This window comes from Sphaerodactylus townsendi, linkage group LG13 (genome assembly GCF_021028975.2).
Source record: "Sphaerodactylus townsendi isolate TG3544 linkage group LG13, MPM_Stown_v2.3, whole genome shotgun sequence".
NCBI classification, from domain to species: domain Eukaryota; kingdom Metazoa; phylum Chordata; class Lepidosauria; order Squamata; family Sphaerodactylidae; genus Sphaerodactylus; species Sphaerodactylus townsendi.
The window spans coordinates 34,325,967-34,350,557 of NC_059437.1; the positions used below are offsets into that span (position 1 = coordinate 34,325,967).

A 24,591-nucleotide genomic window follows, 5' to 3' on the forward strand; every position below is an offset into this window, starting at 1 on the left:
TGCTGAATTCTTCTAAGGCTAATAATACTAAAGGGCCACTTTATGATTTTAAAAGCCAGGAATCGTAGCACTGTAAAAGACACAGAATTTAAATATATTTGTAGTGAATTAAGCGGAACTGCTTGCCGATTCTTACCAAAATCTTTCACGTAATCTGACAGACCTGTACTGTTCCCAAATTACAATTTTGGACAAATGCTTGGTGAACATGACTACCTCATTCCTTTATGTAATTAAGGAAGTGACCCGAAGATTATATGGCTTAGGAGCCGAGGTTTTACAATGAGGTAATGAAAGAAAGAAGACCAAACAAACCTTAATTCAGATACTGGCTTAATAACAGTGGCAGACATAACTACCAGAGAGGGTACAAGCAGTGAACTTATTTCTTATTTTGCACAAAGAGAAGTGAAAGTATATTACAAGCCTATATAAAACAAGCAGTGGATTCTGTAAATTTAAGGGAAATCCCAAGTTAAGGGGGGGGGGGGGTTCCTTTTGTGCCAAAGTCAAAGGTCTGCTTAAGGAGACAGATATAACCCTCATTTTTTTCTCGTTCATCAGGTTGCTGAATTCAAGCAAATGTTTGTCACAACCCACCTTAATTTGCTCTTGTCCACAACAAAAGGAATATTTTACATAGATGAAACTTTATACCAAAAATATATTTTGTCATTGAATCGCCCAGTAAAGGTTTAAGTTGTAATCCAAGAGCAGGATGTATGCAGCCTACTTTCAGCCAAGCTGAGAGGCTTCATAGCAGATGGTTTCTAAACAGGCAATCTTCAAAATTCACTCTTCAATACTAAGAACCTCAGTGTGTATGGAATAGGAGGACAGAAGAGATTTGTTGTAATCTACACTGGTTATTTAAATGGTTTTTGTTATTTTTTAAAAAGCTGTTAACAGAAATATATCTTTTTAACAAGCCACACAGATGTGCCCATGTTCAGCTGTTGCAGGTCAGCAATATGCAATCTTCACTCTGAGAAGGGATGGTGTGGGGACTATCCAAATGGGCAAAATCCTGCCTGCATTAACACCTACAGCGGAGTCATGGCTCCTATGCAGGACCTGCTTTGCCTGCAAAAACTGAATACCAATTAAAGAAGGCTCGGGTGGCACACTTTGAGAAAACTGACTATGGTCTGACTATGACAGTGGCTATTACGTGAAGCATTTGAAAACCTGCTCCTTCTTAAGCCTCCAGCCCTTCCATTACAGTTGCCAACAACATGAAGAAAAATCTCCTGCCCTTTTATGAAATATGATGTACCAGGTGAACGAGAGACTTCTGTGCCATGAGAAACTTCAACTGCCTATTTCCAAACACAGTCTCTGTTAAAGGGGCAAGACATTTTCCCCCTAGGAAACTGGCACTCCTACTTTCTATCCATTCATAGGATAATGCAGAATAATGCACATTCAATCCACTTTCACAACTGTTTGAAAATGGATTTTGCTGTTCTGCACAGGAAAATCCAGCATCAAAGTGCATTGAAAGTGGATTGAATGTGCATTATTCTGTATGTACAGAAGGGGCCATAGGTTTAAAGGCAAAATGCAGTATTTCAAAACCTGTGGGCCTTGTACTGAAAAATCCAACATGACTCTGAATTTGTGTTTCTCAAAGAGCCCCTCTTTGCCACACACTGTACTCCTCTGGAATCTGAGAGAAGACTTTCAAAAACAGCTTCTAACAGCTGGCATGAAGGTATATTTTGTTTTGTGGGGATACACATTTCAGGTGTGTGTGCACGCATGTGCTAAAATTGCTGTTGGTGAACTGATTCGTACCTTTTGAAGCATTCTCCCTGGAGGAATGTTACCAGAGGTGGGATCCAACCAGTTCTCACCACTTCTCTAGAAGTGGTTACTAATTTTTTCTGAGTGCTGAGAAGGGGTTACTAAAGCAACCTCCCTGCCCAATAGGGACTGGAGGTGCGTGTGTTCGGCGGCGCCACTGTTTGAATCCCACCACCATCGGAACCTGTTATTTAAAAATTTGGATCCCACCACTGAATGTTACTAAGAGATACAGATCAAGTATAAAAGAGAAAAGGAAGTGTGCTTCCCCTATTCCATGTGAGTGAGGGGAGAAAAATCACTCATGGATAATATTAGGCACAAAGTTAGGCTGCACTACTGCAGCAAGTTCCTTGGCATACATCTTGTACCTCCCAGTCATCTGAAAAGAGGGAAAAAAAACCTTGAATGCTCTTCTGTCACATATATTTTGCTATAAAAATTGAAACATATCAGTCCTAAGCCCACAACAGCCTTACAAATGCAGCTCATAAAAATGATCGGTCCTTGCTTCTCATTGCCATCTTCATGGAGATATGATTGACCATCTCCACACAGGTGAGAAAGTACTCCTTCCCAGAGATGGAAAATATCTGGCTATTGATCCCTGCAGTCTTTTCCAAAAGAGGAGGTATTTGTCTCACAGCAGCTGCTTAAGCTTGATGGAGACAGCCTCGAGTTGGCAGAAGAGCTCCCTTTTAGCAATATCATAGGATCCATTTCCTGGTCCACTGGGGGTGGGAAAACCTTTCCAGTGAAAGGAAGGGGGGCATGGTGAACTGGTCAGGCTTTGAGTTGCATGAGAGGAGGAGGAGCAGGGATCCCTTGGCTCATCTGCTGTGTTCGGTTTTAATCTCATTCTGGTTCTGCTGCTGCATATTGCCTCTGTTTAGGGCATTACAAATCCCTCTCCCTCATCTCACTGTCTTGTCACATAGCAGAGAGAGATGTGACTATAGGCAGATTCCTGTAGTTACCAAGTCGAAGTGCCATAAAGTCTACAGCTGTAAATGCTACTGCCAAATACCACAGGAAAATGACAAAGACTTTAATCCTGGGTGAGAGAGCTGACCTACCTTGTTCTACTGAAACCTAGCCAAACAGCACAAGTAGTCCGAACTCTCTTAACCAACATAACCGACACCATAAATTTGGTAGTCTAGGAAGTGGAGAAGCCATGGTCTACCGGAATTGTATCTCCTCCGGATTGTCTGCTTGCCTAAGTGCTTGTTGATGGGGAATTCTCTGGAGACCATGATGGTGCCATTCAGCCTGTTCTGGTGGGATCAGAATCCTCATAAAGGATCATTCAAAGCATGGGAATGGGATGCCTTGTTTTCTTTTGCAATCTTTAAGCAGTTTTTCTTGCATGTTATCTGCACATTATTGGAAGGAGATGGCTTTGCCACAGTGTCCATACTTTGGTCATGTCAAAGATACAGAACTGTAAAGCACTCTATGTGGTCTTTGAAGGTCTCAACTAGTTTTAAATGATGCAACAACATTATCAACAGGGTCATGACCCATCAGCCCAGTGCTGCAACAATCCACACTGGCTTTCAACTTGTTTCTGGGCAGAATTCAAAGTGCTCATTTTGACCTAACAACTCCTAGGTCTTGATCCAGCATCTCTGAAAGAACACTTCCCAAACTGTCTGTTCATGGAGGGCTGCCTTGGAACTTGGAATGAGTTGGTTAGGATCTCGGGATGATTATGGCCTTCTGAACTGCAGCACTACCTACCACCACCCCCAGCAATATTTTCCCCTGTGAGAACCACTTAACATCTTCAGTTACAGACATCTGAGCGCCTGACAAAGGCATTTCTGTTCTGGCAGGTATCTGGACTGTTGCTCAATTCCTTGTGTTTCGTGTGAGATTTTGGTTTGCTAGATTCACTTGCTGCCGATTATGCCAATACATATTATTGTAATTTTAGCTTTCACTGTGTATTGTTTTTATGCGTTTTAATTGCCATCAGATATATTTTGGGAGTAGGGAATTAGCATTTGGAAAAGAGCAATACTTAAAAAAAAGTAATTTAATAGTTTGTCCCTTTCAGTCATAAAAAGCAGGAAGAAGAAGAAACTTATGGCCTCTTGTGCACATTTTACAAGTGTGCCCCTATTAGACAATTTAATCCTGTCCTATTAAATATGTTTGCATCATTTACTTTAAAATGTAGCATAACATCTATCTCTTTGGCAGCCCAAAGGCTGTGGAAAGGCCTCTCTACAGCGGTTTGTGTGACTTCCTCACTGACGTAATTTACAAGGCAGGTGAATACCATTTTCTTTCATTAAGCTTTTGGGCTTATTTAAGAATGTAGATTATTGAATTTATATTGGGACTGTAGCAAATAACTGGAAGAATTTGTGGAAGCTAGTGTTGTGGGATATATCATCCATTTATTGAAAGCTGCCTTAAAAACTGAATCCGTCAAATGTTTGTAGGAAAAAAAGAAATCTGAGCAAATCTGCACAAAGAAGCCCTTACCTTAAAATTCCATTTATCACCAACTTGCCTACAAAGATTTAAGTCCATCTCAGCCACCAAAAGGCCATCCTGAGTGCGGGAGAGTTCAGGAGTTCGACTCCCATCTGGGGAAGCCACATAACTCGAGCCATAAAAATGACCCAAATCATGATGAGCTTCAGAAACAGCAACAAACAAAAAGGTCACAAGCAAGATAATTATATAATTGAACATGCTACTTGCGGGCTCTTCTAAAAGGGTTTCAAGATACATTTTGTTATCAGTAAGGTGTATATGCATACACATACATATACCCAGCTTCCTGCCATTACATTCAAGATTGAAAAAAATGCAGATTTCTCCCAGTGAGATTAAAAGGGAAGCACAAAGTAGACAAAAGAGTTAAATAGCTCTCCCCCCACCTGGCCCCCACTCTTCTGCCTAAATTAGTTCTCCAGATGGCAGTCTGTAAACAACAGCAAAGTAACTACTTCTAGCACGAAGCTCTGTCCGGATGCACAAAAGCAACAAACATTATTTCAGCATACTTGATTTTTTCTCTCTAAAATATAAATAATTGTGGGAAATTTCATGGAAAAGCTATACTCCTAGCAAGTAAAATAGAGGCCTTTTCAGATTTGAAGATGAAAGGACAAAAGAACTGCTTAAACTTATTTTTAGGTTTAGATCATGGCCATGGTTCAAAGAGCTGCTCCAATTCATACAAGGGGCTTTGCTAAGCAGAACAGCTAAATCATAGACAGTTTTTGAAATACTCCTTGGCAGTTTGCAGCACAATATTGAGTGGTAAGCGAGGCTCCTGTTCAAGTGAAACAAATCTAAGTTGCTTCCATCCAGGTGTCTTTCTGTGCTACCATGGGACTGCTTTTCTACAAGCAGCTGAATTCAGAACCACTGTCTCCAGGTTATCAGAGAACCAGTGTGGAGTAGTCCCAAGCATCCACCTGGGAGACCCAGCCAAGAACTTCAGTGGGCTGACCTCAGGTTAAGCACTCTCTGCGCAAGAGTAAAACAGAAGAGAGAAACATTGCTCTGAGCCTCTTGGAAGAATGGCAGGATAAAAATGTAAAGCAGGTAGATAAGTATCACTCCACCCCCACCCGCTTCAGAGCAACCTTCAGTGATATGCAATTGAAGGCAAATAGCAGAGAACAAAGATCTGTTGCTTCAGACTCCCAATTAGCATCAACCCATAGGAAAGAAAGCCAAAGGTGAATAACTGCCAGACATACCATCCCCTCCGTCTCCTGATGTAAAGGGATGTGGAAAAAATTCCTGCAATTAAACAAACAGAAGATGGCACTCTTGTTTCATTCAGCCTCTCCCAGGGAAACATGACACTCGCATCCTTCAGGAAACTAGATTAACAACGTCTTTGTAAATCTAATAAGATCCATCTGGTTTTTCGAATAAAGCACTGCCTTCTCCCTCCACAGTGTTCTGTCTCACATGCAGCCTACCAGTTTGTTTGATGATCATGAGAGGCAAAACCCCATGCATAATGGGGGCAAGGTGAAGATGCCTTTTCTACCACCGCCGCCTTCTGCTGATGGCACCAAAGCATTCACTAGTCACCTGCCACTCACTAAGGGAGGACTGAATGGGAAGGGGAGGTTGGGAAAAAACATGATAGCCACACCACTGCATGGAAACAACAGTTCGTATTCTGACATGTATTTGGTGGAGGCATGGCCAAAGGCCCCCAAAAGTAGGGACTGAAGAATAGGCTGCAGGGACAACATGACTACTGGCAACCTCTGGTCCTCCGAGGGCACACTTTGTGGCAAACATACCTCTCCTCCACCCAGCTGTTCCAAAATTCACTATCCAGAGGCATGAGGACAAGCAGGATATTTTCCTATGCTACAGCATCCCATACTTACCTGTCCTTGCCAGAAAGGAGGCAATGGAGGCAAACTGGAGATGGAACACTGCTTACAGACCATTCTAAAGGGCAGATTGTCCTTTCCCCCATATATCTATGATCAGGTATTTTACTACTACTATATCATTTTGTTAAGTATTATATTTTGAAACTAGCATCATTTCAGATACAACGCATGAATGAGGTCAGCTGTGTATGTGTGGGGTGTGGGGGAGGGAACTGTACAACATGACTTCTCATGGATCTGCTAACCCCTTATGTTCATGGGAAGGCCAATGCACACAGAAGGAAAGAGGGATCAAACATGATCCTTCCACAACTTAGCATAAACCCCAATGTCTTCCCTTAAATGTGGGCACAGCACCCTGTGTACACACAAGGCACACTATCCCCATGACCTGGAATGCCTCTCATATGTCCAGACAGGCATAGGAAGAGACAGGGTCAGTATGTATATCCTGTTCCCTCTCTATATGGGTTGGCCAATCCATGCATGTGTTACTTTTACTGTGTATCTGTTTGTGGATCCTAACAGTGGTGGGGCATGGGAAACTGCCCTTTGTGCCCATTGCGTACATTAGTCCTGTGCTTAAGTTATATATCTAAAATTTCAAAGATCTGAAAAACCTTACCGTTCCCACTCGGTTGAGGGCACAGGTGAAGCAGTGGTTAGCAATGGCGGCATTTCTCGCCTCAATGGGCCACAAAGATTCACTGAAAAAATATTTTTAAACAGTATGCATAATGCAGAGCCATTAGTGCAGCACATGAAAAATTCATTTTAGAGACCACCTTCCTTCCCGTTTCATTCTACATGTTTTATACGCAACTATTCTTTCCAGTGGTTTCCCCACTGCTGCTGCGGATTCAATGCAGGGGCAATGGGACTTCCATGCTGTGGGTTTCTTCACATTTTCCCTGCCACAGTTTCACCAGTGACCATTCCCTTTCGCCATCACATGGCACTATTTTCCCCATTAGTAGGTGACATGTCATCATTATGCTATTTACCATTTTTTTAAAAAATGAACCCCTCACTCCAGCAGGACTGAGGCAGAAAAAAACAGCACAAACGTGGTCAGGAACAGGAAAGACCAGGAGTTCCCTGGCCATACAGAGTTTACCCTGATTGGTTGTAGTGGGTTTTCCGGGCTGCGTGGCCATGGCCTGGTGACCACACAACCTGAAAAACCCACCACAACCAGTTGAATCCGGCCGTGAAAGCCTTCGACAATACATTTACCCAGCTTGTTTCAAAAAGTTAATGGCAAAGCAAAGTTCCCAAAGAATGCAGCAAAGCCAGGAAAAATCCAGGAAGTGCATGAAATCTCCATGATACCATGAGGAAGCAGGGAAAAAAACTGCTTTCTAACAGCATCTAAGCCAGCGCAAGATGACCTGTATGGAAAACCCTATAGTCCCATGTAACCCAGAGGAATTCTAGGGAGGATTTCTCAGGTGCAGGAACAAGCAGACAGCTGTTTTCAGGGGCTGATTCCCAGCTCTGGCACTCTCTGTGCCTGGATCACGAGGGTCAGCATAAAATATATGAACATCCAAGATAGAAAACCCTAATGGTGCAATCTCTCTCCCACTATATGAGGCACAATCCACCAGAAGGTTTTCTGCACAGGTCTCAAATTGCTCTTTCTTCAGTTAAAGAAAATCTGGGGAAGGGCCACACAAAACCATCCCATGCAACGTCGAGTTTGTCCCTGGCAATGAACACAGGTTGTGGGACTGGGCTCCTACTCTTCCTCTGCAAATCAAGCCAAATGAGAGTGAGGAACAGTAGAGAAGCACTTCACTGTAATATGCAGAGGGTCACATGAAATCTCCTCCCTCCTTTAAGATTAGGCCAGATTTAAATTTATGACTTTGAAGGCAGCCAGTATCTGTTTAAAGTGGGCTGTTGCCTGTGCAAAATACACATGCTGTGTATGTGATAAATGAAATGCTGTCCAAGTGCAAAGTCCTACCAGTGAATGCTTTTGCTTCACTAGTATCACATTAAAATCACATCTGATGTCCTTGTCAAGTAATAAAGCAATTAAGGGGAGAGAGCACCGATAATCCTGCCGCAATAAAACCAGAGAAGTCAGGGAAAACCCTCTCAAAAGTGACAATTATATGTCAGTTTCCTTTCTAATGGGCATTAAAGCAATCCAGCATTTCAAACAGTAGGCACAATCCAGCCAAAGTTCAGCTTCATCCCACATCTGACCTTTAAGATGTTGCATGAAACATTGCAGGAAAAAGCGGGCAAAACCTGGCCTCACCCAGACAATGAAGAATGCACATCAAATTTCCTTCACTGTCAAACACAAATACAGCATTTCTTCTCTTAAAATAAATGTCTGCAAAACCTCCAAATAAATTTGTTTTATCCTCAAGGCCACAAAATTACAGCAAAATGCAAATAAAACATATAAAAGAATTAGCCAGTAATGGAATAATCATCCACTGAAATCAAGAATAAATACAGTCTAAACCATCATGAACATGAATTTTCACAAAGACTATTTGTATTCTGGCTACTATTAAGACGGAGCCATTCTAAGTGTTTACCAAAAATTTTCACTGTTTTTTAAAAACACTGTTTCTGATTACACAACCTCTGAAATTTGTCCTATACACAAAGTTACAGAACAGCTAAACAAGTAAAGCACAATCTCCTCAACCTCCGTATTATAGTAGACACTGTATCACAAATCATAAAAGATTATTCCGGTCTCTCCCTTCAAATACCACGGAGAGGGATACGATTGAATCTGTAAAAACCTCTTCAATTCATGGGATAGTTGCTTGCCTTCTTCACTTAGTATGCTTTTGGTGCCGAACAATCCAGCCTAGCGCTTATCAGCTCTCGTAACAACAAAGAGTCTTGGCCGAGTTAGGCAGTAGCCTGTCAGAATCACGTATGTGGCCTAGTTAGATTATTATTATTATTTACAAAGCACCTTCAAATCTAGGTGTTGTATAATAATGGAATTAAGCTGGCTGCAGGTTTACAATCCAGTTATTTATTTACAGTATTTATAGTCTGCCCTTCTCACTAAGATTCAAAGTGGATTACAGAGTATATGTGGGTAACAGTCCTTAAACAGGAACATCTAATAAGTGCAAGTATAGGTTGAAACAGTCAATGTACAGAGACATCTAACAAGCCACGTACTAGGACTGAGTGTGGCTTTATTGAAGAAAATTAGTATTACAGCAGTAGAAAAGAATGAAATGACATCAGGATGATATGTACAGAGACTGTCCTACAACATGTCCTATACACAGCAGTCCTTGCCTTTATAAAAGGCCTTCCTGAATAATTCTGTTACAGTATAGTCCTATTATCTTTATAGAAATGGGATTTGTACATACACGGCACAATTATTTCACCCAGTCTGCAGGGTGCTTTCTGTAAAGTCTCACCTGCTGTAGGATCTGTCTTTTCATTTACAAGGGTCTCTTCATTTTAATTTATCCTGCTCTAACAGCCACACAGGCCTTCAAGTTGCCTCACATCAGTCAAACAAACCAAGATCAAAACAGACAAATAAATGATTACAATGAAAAAGAACCAAAACTAAACTTAAAACAATTAAGTAATGATCTCTCCACAAAAAGTCTTCCTGAAAAGTAAGGAATTTTTCAGCCTTCCAGAAACAATTCCAGGAACTTAACAGGAACTTCACGGATGGGGCAGTACGATCCATAGGGGTGGGGTGGGGGGTGGGGAGTGCTGTTTTGAGGCAGCCTCTAAAAGGTGTCATGGGAAGCAAGGAAAACAGAAGAAATCTCTGGCCACGGTGAAACCCCATACGTAGGCCAATGGGCTGTGCCACACTTTCAGCTGGCATAAATTTCCACCAAGCAAAGGAGGCATTCCCAGGCCAAAAGACCACAGGAAGCCAGCTAAACTTGGCTCCACCCCCAGGAACGCCCCCACCAGAACCAGAACAGGCTTCTGTGTTGGAAGAGTGCTAGCACAATGGCAGCTTTCAAGTTTGGGTGCCATGGAGCTGCACAACGCCCTGGAGTTGGCATTAGTGCCCCCCCCCCCACTGTCGTATTTATCCCTTGTGCCAGCATATGAGGTACTTGCATTGGTGTATCCTCAAGTTGATTCCACAACTCATTTGGCCTCCCCTCCCCCATGGATTGCACTGTAAGTGTGAAAATAAAACAGGTCAGGGTTAGGATCTTGGTGCCCTCCAGACTCACTTCTCTTCTCTAGATAGCACCACAGAGACTCTAATGGTCTAGTAGTCACCTTTTCTTAATTATATCAGCCCCCCCCCCCCCCCCCCGCCCCCGGTCTGCCATGGCTACTCATCTTGTTGCTGACAATATCCAAGTGTGTCTTTCCTCTCCAGCTTCTGCAGTAATGCATCCTGGCACATAATATATTCCATGTCCGGAATTTGATTTCTCTTAGTACAGGATCTGATGTCTTTATAGTGCCCTTGGGCTGATGAGGATAAATTCTTATCACTCTTATGAGATGGAATGGCAGAAGTCATAGGGCAACATGAGCCAAAACTGAACACAATTTCATTGGAAACCATCAGAGTACACTTCTGACAACAAAGCCAAGATTTGATGATGACATAGTATAACACATTCTGCATTGAGCACGTAAGATTCTAACTATACCTTAGTTTTCCAATAGTTGCAGAAGGATTAAAAATGATCTCTGCTCCATTCAAACTGTACATGAGCCAGTTGAGGGGATGGTGGCGTCCAAAGCAAATATTGACAGCAATCTTCCCAAACTGAGTCTGGAACACTGGATGTCCTGTGTTCCCTTCCATGTAGTAGGTTGACTACAAAACACACACAAATGCATTAAGACTGGAATAAACTTCATCGTAAACATTGACAATACACTTCCATTCAAAAAGCTTCCTTCTTAATGCAAGCATCTAGGCCAGTGAGCTAGTCTAGTAACAGGGTGCACAGGCAGTACCACTCTGCTGCCCCAAGCCACAATGTTCCTGATTTTCCAGGTCTGGCGTGCATTCATTGCTCAGCAGTGTGGTGGAGGGTGCAAACAAAAGTCTATGCTGCAAACCATCACTTCCCACTGTTAAAGAGCAAGTGAAACTCTTCAAAAAGCAATCAAGGAGAAGCCTTGCCTTTTCTGTGGTACTTTTCTATGGTATTGAAGAAGGTACCTGCTCTCTTTGAGATTTCTTAGTAATTGTGTTTTATGACTATGAAGAAAGGAAATGGTTGCTTTGAGGTGGAAAGGAAGGAGACAAACAACTTGTTAGTTCTTTCTTTCCAGATCCTTACTGGAGGTCCAAATCATCTCCACAGTAATTAATTTTGTTGTCTCAAAGGGAATTGATTTTATGAACATACTCCCCCTTGGAGCTGAAAAGATCAATAACTCCCGCACCCATTACCTTTGGCTGGTAGTTAACTTTTACCTTTGGGTCTCACTGATTTATCACAGGAAATGTTAACAAGCACCTTCTTTTCTTTTCTTTTTTAGTTCTGAGCACAGCTAGAAGAAAGTACAAATTCGATTCTCCTATTTGAAGGTTTTTAACAAAACAGTATAGCCACAACACTGTGTGTTTGTTTGTGTGTGTGAATTAATTTTGATGGATTTATACAACATTCAGATCTTTTAACACAGGTCATGATTTTACAAGAGCAAAAATGAAGTACAACTAAGGTGGGAAGATCAGAAGTGTGAAGGGTTAGAGGAAGATATGGAAAAATATACGACTGCCAACTCCCGCTTGGGAAATTCCTGAAGATTTGTGGGTAGTATCTGGGGAGGGCAGAGAGCTCAGTGGGGAATTATATGCCCTGTGATGTCACATCTTGGACAAATGCCAGCTCCTCCAACTCCTCCACTCCTTGTGAGGTTACTTCCTCCCATTAAAATCCAAACTTTATATGTCCTGCTTCATATCACTTCCCTCTACCTTTTTCTCCTACTTTACATCACTGTATTGCATGTTATACTAATCCTTTAATGAATCCCATCTATTTGGACTGGGATAACTGACACAGTAATGGGGAATTTATACAGGGAAATAACTAGTGACACCTTAGCGAACAACTAATTTATTGTGGCATCAGCTTTCATGCCTTCTGACAGCCCATTTTGTCAGATGCATGAAGACACAAATCGGAAAGGCAGTTTCCGCACGGCCCATTAATGGCGCCCTGGGGATGGGATAAACGCCGTCCCCAGGGAGCCATTTGCACAGGCGGCGCTGCTGCAACGCAGCAGCGCTGACCTGACTCCGCTCCCTCTCCCCCAGGGCGGCGTCAAGCCGCCCTGAAAAACAACCCTTTAAAGGGTTGTTTTTCCTTCAACAGCATGTTCCCGGCGGCGCGGTGCGAACAGCACTGCCGGGAACACGCTGTTTCCCTTCCCCGTTCCACTTACCGTGTCCCCGTCGTGGCCTGCTGGCCGTGAAGCCCCGCCGCTGTCCTCCGACCCCTGGAGGTCGGAGGGCAGCATGGGCGGGGCTGCGACGGCCAGCAGGCCGACGACGGGGACACGGTGCAATGGAAAGCGAGAGAAGAAAGCGGCTCCTGCCGTCTGCCGGCCTGTCTGGAGGCCGCCCGCATGCTTCCATGCGAACGGCCTCCGCCTCCACGCTGGCGAGAATTCTGCCGGCGTGGAGGCGCCTCCACGGCCGTGCGGAAACGGCCTTAGAAAACAAAACTAAAAAGCTAGCAAGCTAGAGCACATCTTCATACCAACACTATGAGTAAGAGTGGAGGCAGTTAAGCACAGCACTTCTCTCCTATCCTTGTGTCTGTACGAAGTTATCCAGCAGAGCTTTAGTGAACTACCTGTCCTGGGGCCTTTCACCCTCAAACCCCCAGAGATAAACGTTTGGCTAACTGGGTTGCTCACCGTGTGACTTGTCTGCAAGGCATCATGCAAATAACATTGCCCATAGTAGAAACAGAAGTCTTAGAGTGACTACAAGCATATAAATATCAACCAATCAATAATTTATTATAGTCATGGCCTAGCAAAAGCTACAAAGGGTAGATGCTCTAGGATTTCTGCTTCTCTTATCATAGAGACTAGAAGATTAATCTCCTGGAAAGATTTCATCAGTTTGGCAGGTCAATCTCAGAATGCTGTCAGAGTAATTGTGTAGAAGTTGCTTGGGGGAACTGCCATTGCTGTAGCCTGAGGATATGGCCAAGTTGCTTGGAGAGGCAATGCCTCCCTCCTCTATGTTCAGCCCATGCCTTTTTAGGCTTATCAGATCAAGCTGAGAGGCACTAACTGGGAAACAGTGAACCTTGCCTAGAAGGAAGGATGGTTTCAGCTACTGTGAAATAAATAGTTATGAGCCCCCCCACCCCGCCCAAATCCTTCCCTGGCTGTTTTAATGCGGATTTTAGTGATCATATTGGCCCATTATGCAGCAGTTCACTTTGCTTGGGGGTCTCTCTGTGGCTTGCCGTACTCACCAATGCCTTCCCCAGAAAGGAGGAGGGGAAGAAGAACAGGACTAGAGAATGGCCAGTTAATCACCAGTGAGTCTCCCTTCCTCCTCTGGATGTAGCTCCTGCTGCTGCAGGAGGAGAGAGAGGCTTGTCAACCTCAATCCCCCCTTCTCCAGGAAATATCACACACCCTTCCCCTCTTAGTCCATAGGAAAACCCTCTGCCAAGCCGATCCGATCCCTATTTGGCCATTTTGTCCAGCTGCAGCTGCCTTGGTTTTTTTTTTTAACTTATTAACCCGTGTTCCCCCATTATTTCGATATTAGGGAATATTGATATTCTTATATTCGATCTAGTATTATTTCAAGAGACTTAATACGGTACAAGTGTTTAAAGTTGAAAAAAATGCTTTTACAAGCCCTCCCAATCATCAAGGAGAGTGGAAGTAGAGCGGGGAAATTGGGGTGGGGTCAAAAAGTCCAAAGGAAAGAATAACGCAGGGTCATTTGCTTCACTTCTCTATCAAGCAAGGGAAAAAGTTGCTCTTTGCCCACTCCCACAAAGAGCAGGGATTATCGGATCTGCCGTGCAGTGAGGGAGAGAGGGGGGGAAAGGTGTCTGTAACAGAAGCTCTGCCCTACAGATAATCTATTTTCAGCGTAGGGCAGGCTCTTTGTTGTTTTCTGTGTTTATGATATTTTATTTGCCGTTATTGTTTCATTTGAGTACTGAACTGTCTAAAGAATCATTTGGTTGGGAGAGCAGGACAAAAATGTTTCAAATGAAGTCAAAGAAAATCTTAGGTAGTGCTGAGCAATGGCTTCAGCTAAAAGCCCCCACTGACCTCATTAAAATCTCCAATCCGTGGGATGTGATTCTTTCTGCTTTTTCCAAGGACAGCACCAGAGTTTGAAATCACCACTGAGGTATTCCACAGAGTTCCTCCATGCACATCATCTCTTTCCAGGATTGGAGACACCACAACCATATTGTGCTTCTTGGCTAGCTGTAGATACCAATTTTATGCCAAGTTTAACATCCCATTACTAAAATGGAATAAGTTGTGTTCAGATTCAAACTGTTAAAAAATGAGGCAAGTCAGAAACATAATAGGAACAGATGCAAGCATTAACCTCCTTGGGAGATATTTGTGAGTACTAATGAATTTATTTCATCCTATCCAACTTCAAATCCTGTTTTCACCATACATGGCTCTTGGTGCTCTTTTCAAGCTTGCATAGAAACCCAAATATGTGATCATTTTTTGACACAGGAGATATTTGTGTGTATGTCATCATTTCAAGCCAAATGAGAGCCAGCGTGGTATAGTGGTTAAGAGCAGGGGGATTCTAATCTGGAGAACCGGGTTTGATTCCCCACTCCTCCACCTGAGTGGCAAAGGCTTATCTAGTGAACCAGATGTGTTTCTGAACTCCTACATTCCTGCTGGGTGACCTTGGGCCAGTCACAGTTCTTCCGAACGCTCTCTGCCTCCTTATAGGAGAGAAAGATGGGATATAAATCCAAACTCTAAACTCTAAAAGTAAACCTAAGCTAAAACCTTTTGAATCTAAATGTTCCAGTTTTTTAAAAAAACAATTTAATTTTTACCAGTAAAGATTTTAAAAGTGTGTAAGTAAACCATGGCCAAGCAGTATCTTTTATACTGTGCACTGTCTGTTTGGATACAGTCCTAGGCTGTATTGGAAGTGGAATGCAAAATAACAGTAAGGCAAGAATTCAGTTCCCTACCTTCTGGCAGAACCTTGTTGTTGGGCCATCTTCTGCTGATTCAGCAAACTCTGTCCAAGGAAGCTTCTCTCTTGTACAGAAAGCAAAAGGCATTGCTAGAAAAACCAGAGTGAGAAATTAATTTTGTCACCTAGGGGTTCTAACCAAATCCCATTCTTCTCTTGCAACTGAATCTTAACCATGTTTATGAAAGGGCACTTTCACACATGCAGAATAATGCACTTTCAATCCACTTTCAATGCACTTTGCAGATGGATTTTACTGTGCAAAATAGCAAAATTTACTTGCAAACAATTGCCAAAGTGCATTGAAAGTGGATTATTCTGCATGTGCGAGAGTGCCCAAAGTGAAACTAACGACAAGCTAGGCTTCATTTTCACAAAGTCACCTGAATGTACCGTATGGCAGCCTTAATTATCATACTTGACAACAAGATCCTTCTATTTTTGGGACTATTATGCAAGTATGTTGGTTTAGTGCCAGATGACTGGCTACTTCTTTATCTTGAAATAAATTATTAATATGGTTATCTTTTCAAGCCCATCCCACTGTTGGGCTGAATTCAGAATTCACAGCAAACATAAAATGCTCTGAGTATGTGGATGACTCACTCAGGAATTTCCTTCCCAAACCAATAACAGATGTTATTTTGGTTGTCCACTATTTACCCTAGCCTACCATGCAGCTGGCTAGGTGACCTTGAGCTTATTGCTCTCTGTCTCACACACACACAAACCTACCACAAAGGGTTGTTGTGAAGAAAAACTGGAGAAGGGAAGAACTATGATACGCTCCATGGAAGAAAGAGAAGGAGGAGGAGGAGGAGGAGGATTTATATCCCCCCTTTCTCTCCTGTAAGGAGACTCAAAGGGACTTACAATCTCCATTCCTTTCCCCCCTCACAACAAACACTCTGTGAGGTAGGTAGGGCTGAGGGAGCTCTGAAGAACTGTGACTAGCCCAAGGTCACCCAGCTGGCATGTGTTAGAGTACACAAGCTAATCTAGTTCACCAGATAAGCTTCCACAGCTCAAGTGACAGAGCAGGGAATCAAACCAGGTTCTCCAGATTAGAGTGCACCTGCTCTTAACCACTACACCACGCTGGCTGAGATAAAACTGTGATCCCTGGCATATGATACACCTCTGGCTGCATTAAAAGATCTACAGATACCCAGAAAATGTTGTTTGCCTCTGAGGTCTTCTTGTTTGAGTCTGGCACCTGCTTCAGTGTTAAGGAGTCTCACCCTATAGAGATATACTTTAACACAATCATTCTTAAATTTTATGTAAACCACACCCATGAACTGTGCCAAACAAAGCAAATAATTAAAGGCTTCTGTTTTGACCTTGCCTTCTTCCAATCTGTCTTAGTTCAGACAGGTGACTCTGCACTGTTTCTACTCTGGGTGAAACTGGGGAGGGATGGGATAAGAGGTTACAAAACAGGAAATTGAGTAGAATTGCAGAATGGGAAAGCTGGACAGAACTTTGACAAGGAGCCAAGTTGTCAGGCTATCTGGAGCTAAGCAATGCGAAGTTCATAGCAGGAAACTTATTTTCTGCCAGGGCTTCACAATTCCTAGCTCCTCTGGGGACTCTTTTAATTCTAACCTCAAGAAGAAGACTGTGCCTTTGAAAATCTGCTCATCCAATCATTCACTGCTGCAGAAATGCAACAAAACCACCCACTTCAGATAAGACTGCCTGCTGCATCTCCACATGAGCGACTGCTCCAAACCTGTCTCCTTCCAGACCAGTGAGGCACAAAGGAGGCCAATTCTTTTGAGGGCAGATCATTCTCATATATTATAAAAAAATTTTGGAGTGTCAGTGAAGTGTTTTCCAATTTCAAGGGAAAAAATCTTCTATCAAAAGTTTGGAAAACATTAGTTTAAAGAAATGGGAGGTGAGGGGAAACATATGAATGAATTGAATGGCTACTGAAAGTTCTTTTTAGGGAGGCTTCAGGGATCTTGACAGGGTCATGATCTTCTCCAGGTTGCTTCAAATTGTGCAGAAAAACATAAAATGTGGCAGGAGTGCTGTGTGGTTCTTTCAGCACACAATGCTGGTTTCTAACATTGATTTATTGCAATCTTGAGCATTTCTATTTAATTATTGCAGTTTAATTATAGCTGTTTAATTGGTATGGGATATTAAACCAAACAAAGGGAAACAAAGCAAAACACTACTCACTCCAGGCCTCCTGGAAACAGACTACATTCACCTTGCACATCGCTGCCACTTCCACAATCTCTTCTATGCGCTTGTGCAAGGCAGCGACCTAGAAAGAAACAGTACTGTAAAGGTTCACAAGTAGCATTTGAATAGTTTAATGTTACTCTGTAACCTCAATTAAGGTCTTCAGCTGAAAAGCAGTGAATAATTAAATAAAATTCCCATTTTCTTCCAATTTAGCCACAAACTAAATCCCAGATTTAATTTCTGATGGATTTGAAAGGCTTCTATAAAAAGAACTGGTAGGCTCAGTGGGCTGTTTTTAAAGAAGAGCTGATATTAAGCATCTTAGACAAGCAAGTCCTGCTACTGCAGAAATTCTTATCTACTCCTTCAAAATCTCCTTCCATTCTAAATCGTCTCGAACAACGAAACTAGGAGGTACAGCACTTCTCAAGCTGAAACAGGTGCACTCCCCTGCATTATATTCCTCTTTCAACTATAACTAATACAATACTCCCTTTGAATTTCACTCCCTACAATTCCATTGAAGGATGAAGGAGAATATGAAGCACTGTCAGAGTTTACCGGTAATGGCTATCTCTATTTCATTTAAACCCAGTGGTTCTCAAGCTTTCTGCAGTGGGACCCATTTCTAAACTGATTTTACTGTTTGGGGCCCACATCAGGGGCGTAACGAGGCAGCCCTGGGCAAACTGTAGCCCTGGGCAAAACCTGAGTTGGATGCCCCCCCCCCCCCATAGCGGCCACTCCACCATGACCAAATTTTTTTTTGCACCAGGACATTGGTGCCTGCAGGGGGTGCATTTTTAGACATATCAGGACCAAAATTTCAGCATATCATCAGGCGACTGTCCTTATGCTACTCCCCAAGTTTGGTGAGGTTTGGTTCAAGGAGTCCAAAGTTATGGACTCCCAAAGGGGGTGCCCCATCCCCCATTGTATCCAATGGGAGCTAATAGAAGATGGGGGCTACAGTTTTGAGGGTCCATAACTTTGGCCCCCAGAACCAAACTGCACCAAACCTGGGGGGGTATCATCAGGGCAGTCTCCGTGCTTTAAAAAAGGAACAAGGAAGAGAGATGAGAGAAAAGTTTTGCTAGAAAAAGACAATATGCAATATATTAGCATGGTTTTAAGATGATCCAGGAAGCTCTTTGTAGACTAATTACATTTTCTTTTGCTCAGTGCAGAAGATTTGATACTGAAATAAAGAAATAATAAAAACAACATTCCCCATTGGAAGCATGAACCTCAGGAGTTACTCAGATCTGTCTGGAAAACTTCCCTATATGGAGGGGACAACAAAGGGGGCTCAGGAGCCAGGCCAAGCCATTTCAATACATAAATCTGTCCCTGTGTAAACAATACAAATTAAGATCATTTACACAAGTCTGCAACCTATTTCTGCTAGTCGTATCAAGGAATAAGAATCCCTGTTCTCTGGCTGCAGAAGTAACAACTGGTAACATACAGTCAAGCCTCTCAAAATGCTGGATCCTCTACTGTGGCTGTGGTGTTATTATGGGGCGCATCCCTGACCCATGAAAACAAAGAAGACACCCAGCTCTGAGGTTACATCCAATCAACTGCAATTTGTGATGTTTTTGCTATATAAATATTTTGTGTGTGTTTTATTTCTGTGATTTAATGTGGGGCTTTATATGTATATTGCTGTAGTTTAAAATGCAGGCTCTAGAGGGGAACTGGATGGGTGATTGAAGTGTGTTATGATTGGATGGCAGCTGTAGCCTGGGGTGAGTTAACTGGGTTTACAGAGAGAGAGTTTGTGGGAAAACAAGAAGAAGTTGAGTGAGTGAAGAGATTGAATGAGGTCCTGTGGAATTAGAAAAAAAACGTGTTCTTTGCGGAGGTCATTAGCCTATGCGATAAGTGAGGAAAATGTGCCTGTGTGGCTAGGTATGGAACAGTTTATGGGAAAGAACCATACCTATCTAAAACTATTATACTGTTATTATTTCTAAATAAACTCTATGGCTGATTCCACATGGGCCAAAAACAGAGGTGTGAAAATGGTGTGAAAACGGTATAAACCCTTTTACACCGCTTTAAACCCTTTTACACCATTTTCACACCGTTTTCACACTGCTGTTTTTGGCCCATGTGAAATGAGCCTATGTTTAAGTGAAAACAACTGTTTAAATTAAAGTAAAGCATCCCTTTTACCTCTGAGTCACCCCTGTGTGATGAGCACCTTCTGTCATTCTACAAAATATGTCTAAGCCGTTTTATCCTTTGGGTGCAACTAAGGTAAGAGCCTTTGGTGGCAGAAAAAAATAAGAGGGAAACACTACAGAAGGTAAAAAAAGGCAGCATATCATCCATCTCAGAATACTACAGACAGGTGCCATTACAGCTGTTACATATAAGGGGCCTCAGAAAGAAGCAAAACATCACAGGGATGTTTAAAACACAACAACAACAAATAAAGCTGCCATTATAACCATAATCAGAATAGGAACAGATTAACTAGAAACAAGCTGGCATATAATTTCACACAGGTTTTTAATTAGGGAAGTTATCTTTCCAGATGTTTTATCGTCCATTTGTGGTCTGAGGTGTGTTTTAGAGATAGTTTTATGGTGTTTTTATGCAGAAAGTTTGCATGCAGCTTTCTTCAATGGGCAGCTGCAATAAGGAAAGAGAAATGGTTGTATGGAGTCTTTAATCAGAAATCTTTTATAAAGAAGAAGAAGAAGAATTTGGATTTATATCCCCCCTTTCTGTCCTGCAGGAGACTCAAAGGGGCTTACAATCTCCTTGCCCTTCCCCCCTCACAACAAACACCCTGTGAGGTAGGTGGGGCTGAGAGAGCTCCGAGAAGCTGTGACTAGCCCAAGGTCACCCAGCTGGCATGTGTGGGAGTGTACAGGCTAATCTGAATTCCCCAGATAAGCCTCCACAGCTCAGGTGGCAGAGCGGGGAATCAAACCTGGTTCCTCCAGATTAGATACACAAGCTCTTAACCTCCTACACCACTGCTGCTCCATAAAGGATCCTTAATGCACTATAGCCTCTGAATTTTGTATAGTTTCAGAAAGAGACTGAAATGCTGAAACAAATTAAGAGAGATAGGAAATACTTTGCAAGACAGGAACATTGTAATTCATATTGCCTGAAGTTCAGGGTATCAGGTGGCATTTCCGATGCATGGAGTTCACAACTCCTTGTTCCTGCGCCATAATGTCAGAAACTGCACCATACAGATGGAACACTAAGGTGCAGAATTATGGAAACAGGCAGATATCCAGTTACCCTTGAATACAGCATTCTTAAAACCACTGCAATACAATTGGAAGTTTCCTCACAATTTAGCTCTACTGCCATTTTCCTGCCCCCCAATGTATAGTAACAAGGATAATATTTTATGTATTTTAATTAATTTATATATATGATGTTTTAACCTTTTATTTTGTTGGAAACCGCCCTGAGCCTTCGGGGAGGGCGGTATACAAATACAATAAATAAATAAATAAATAAATAAATAATGACATTAATCAGCAACTACCCTCCTTACTAGCAACATTAGTACCTGTTCAGCAACCAGCGCATCTGTGGGAAGTGGAATTTTATTCTGAATCAATCCCACCCGGACAACACGTGGCTGCCTCAATTGCTCTGGTTCAGCTTCAAATCCATAGCCCAGTAGTTCAAAGTTCCTTTCAGCGGCTGCTGACGTAGCAACAGAAGGCAAATCCAGTGGTCTGGAAAGGCAGAACAGAGAAGAACAAAAACATTCTACCTTTCCTCTGTTGTATGGCAACAGCAATTTACCAGGGGGAGAAAAACAAATCAAAAATACAGAGCAGGGGCCAACCAGAGGGACAAGCAAACTGTAGGAAAATTAGACTAGCTTGACCTAGATTAACTCACTAGTTCCTTCTTGCCCTCCTTGTGTAATATTGAATAACTCACCAAGCAATTACAGAGTCACAAAAATGTATTTTTGATGGGGTGCTGTGTGGTTTCTGGACTGTATGGCCGTGTTCTAGCAGCATTCTCTCCTGACGTTTCGCCTGCATCTGTGGCTGGCATCTTCAGAGGATCTGAAGGAGAGAATGCTGCTAGAACACGGCCATACAGCCCGGAAACCACCCAGCACCCCAGTGATTCTGGCCGTGAAAGCCTTCAACAATTTGATGATGATCTTTTGAATGATCGGTTTTTTTAATTGTCAGTCTTTCCATGACAAGAAAACAGTACCTACCAATGGGAAGTAATTACTGCAGGTACAAAGAAGCCTTCTCTCTCTCTCATTACATAAAAAGTTAAATCAGGCACACCAGAGATTCTCAATTTTTTTTCAGAGAGACACACTTGACATACCCCCTTGCAAAATGACTCCATGCTACTTTCCCCTTCCCTCAACGTAAAACACAGGAATCTCAGACCAGTTATCAGTGAACACATTTGTGTTCCATTTTTAATATTTAGAAATACAAGACATTACTGAGCAACAGCAATTCTGCATATTATGGTCATTCTGCATATTATGCAGAGGCAAATGCAAATCTGCCACACGGCCTCCGCTCCCAGCTTACCCTGATCCTTTACTTCCCACTTATCCTCTCAACCCACCCCACAGCCCATGGAAACCATCCATGACCACACATGTGGAATCCTTTTATAACCCCCCAGTACCTAAAAGTAGAAGCCCTGCCATTCATTTATGAGATTTTTAATCAGCCTTCATAGTACAGCAGCAAAACTAATGGAAAAATTAAGGTCACCCCCAGGAAGCTATTTGCTCTACAAGCACCTTACTTGTGCTGCACACAATGACTTCTGCCAATGACAGTGCCTTGTCATGAAGAACTGGACTAGAAGGCCCTTAGGTTTACTTCACTATTCATAAATTTTATATATTCATTTTACAAAGTAATGTCATCAGGGGTTAATGAATATCTGTCAAAAACCAAAACAGGATATCTTAAGGAGAGTTTGTTAAGGAGCATTTTCTTCCTCCCCCATACATATCCCAGAACTACAGTTGAGAGAGACCCGATAAACTGTAGACAAGAAGAGTCAAGAATAGTGGCTACAAACAACCCCAAAAGCCTCTCCATATGCTTGATCCCACAACCACAATGAATGCCTGAGCAAATGGTCAGGGTTCTTAGTAGTCTGTCTGACAGCTCTTGTTCAAATTGTTCCTGCCATAATGTAATTGTGGAATGACTACAATGGGAGCCAACAAGTCAATGGCTTTCAATTCTCAACAATGTTAACAAATTAAAATACTACGGTTTTTGTGATAGGGCTCTAGATCCTTGGCAAGCAGAAATTCAGGTGAAGATTTTCTTCTCCCTGCACCTGCATGGTGCAACACCCTGCACCTGTTGAACTTCTTGCCACACAGCTGTTAAAGGCACAAGCGACATGCTAGGGAAAAAAGCAATCCTTACTATGTCACCATACATGGACATGTCTGAGACAGTCATAGCAGGAAGAAAGAGGTAAGTGTAAATTCTTCAGGGAATGGGTAAAGTATCCCCCAAAGATCTGCTACTGAACATGTATCCGCATCAGTGTTTTAACTATAATACCACACTTTAAAAATAATTAATATATCCACTGAATGGCATTTTTAATTTCCCAGTATGCAAACACCATTATGAAATAAGCTGTATCTGTTGAATTTCTTTTTCAGTTGCACTGGAGTTTGCATCATCTGAGAGTCCATGCCAGTTATTTTGTCATTATTTATTATTTTTAAATTGGCCATGCTGGCAGGGGCTGATGGGATTTGTAGTCCATGAACTTCTGGAGAGCCGCAGGTTGCAGACCCCTGACATGGAAGATCCTGCCCTCTTAACCTACTCTAGGACTTTAAAGGCGGCAACTGAACAGTCCAATGGCAACAAACAAATTCAATGCCTGGGCTAACATACAGCAGTGAATTATATTACATTAAATTCCCTCCTAAACCAGAAGTCTGATTGTATCCCAACCATTTGAAAACAAACACTTTGTGTATTGATGCCATTAAAAGTCTTGTTATTTGATGTTGTTTGAAAACAAACATAAATGTTCATGGAAACAGCTACCACAAGAAAGATAGAAGCAAAGAGGCTTAATGGAGAGAGTGGCTAGCTACTTTGATTACTGATTTAGACCGATATATTAAGGAGTTTATTAGATCTTTCAAAACTTATGTAACAGAAAGCATGCATTAACGCCCACGAGTTCATTTCTAACGATTTTGACTCGTTAGAAATATGCTGTGCGGAATCATTCAGAGACGCCCAAGCCTGACCCACAAAACTGAAGTTCTTATACTGAATTAATTCCCCCACTCCTTTTGCTGTTGTTGCTGTTTTTCGTACTTCACCATATAGCCTGATGAAGAGTTCAAAGGGACTCAAAATCTCCTGGATTGTGAGATGGGAATTGTGTTTGTCTGCACAGTCATCAAACATTCAACCCCTCTTCCCCCAGGCCGCTCCCTTTCCCCGTTCTTTTCCACATAACCAATGTTTAAAATAAGTTGTAGCAGCAACTGTCTGGAGCAGCAGCTTGATAGACCGCCTGGCACGTCTATGCCACTCCTCCAAGTACAGTAGTCAGACCCCGGACCCTTGCCCATGCCTCGTGGCCAGACCGGGGCTGCAGACGCACAGCCTTTCGGGAAATGTAGTTCTAGCGAACCTGCCGTTTTCCCCGTAAAGGATCCGCTTCACTTCTCCAAGTTGCTCGGCGGGGAGATAGCGCTCTAGGCACCGATTCAAGGACTCTATGCCAGCCGCCATGTCCCCCGACCGCGCTGGTCACCGCTCCGAGAGCAAACGGACGATGAAATGATCGTTGCCCTCAGAGGAGGGTCCTCAAGTGGAGGCCGCTCGCAAGTCTCCTCCGCCCATTTTGGCTGGCTCCGTTTCCGTTACAACGGGTTGTGGGGCCAAGAACCATGTGTGGGGAGCCGCCCTCGACTCCTCTTTCGCATATATCAGTGTAACTGCTGAGAGGTTCTGCACGTGCAAGCCTTGGTTCTAGAGGCAG

The 24,591-nt window shown here is 42.7% G+C and overlaps 1 protein-coding gene across 2 annotated transcripts; it reads right to left on the reverse strand.

The window, feature by feature from the left end:
* Window positions 1-1,949: 1,949 nt before the first annotated feature.
* On the reverse strand, window positions 1,950-24,591 carry UPB1 (beta-ureidopropionase 1). Of its 2 annotated transcripts, XM_048514259.1 has the most exons (10): window positions 24,241-24,591; window positions 21,125-21,296; window positions 17,569-17,656; window positions 15,371-15,465; window positions 14,463-14,624; window positions 10,838-11,007; window positions 6,820-6,901; window positions 5,535-5,577; window positions 4,303-4,457; window positions 1,950-2,188 (listed from the first exon to the last, which is right to left on the reverse strand). In XM_048514259.1, the coding sequence occupies exons 1-10, from the start codon at window positions 24,339-24,341 to the stop codon at window positions 2,105-2,107; spliced, it is 1,152 nt and encodes a 383-aa protein (XP_048370216.1). In that variant the 5' UTR covers window positions 24,342-24,591; the 3' UTR covers window positions 1,950-2,104. The 2 variants fall into 2 exon arrangements, with proteins under 2 accessions (XP_048370216.1, XP_048370217.1); XM_048514260.1 differs by lacking the exons at window positions 1,950-2,188; window positions 4,303-4,457 and adding an exon at window positions 4,493-5,298.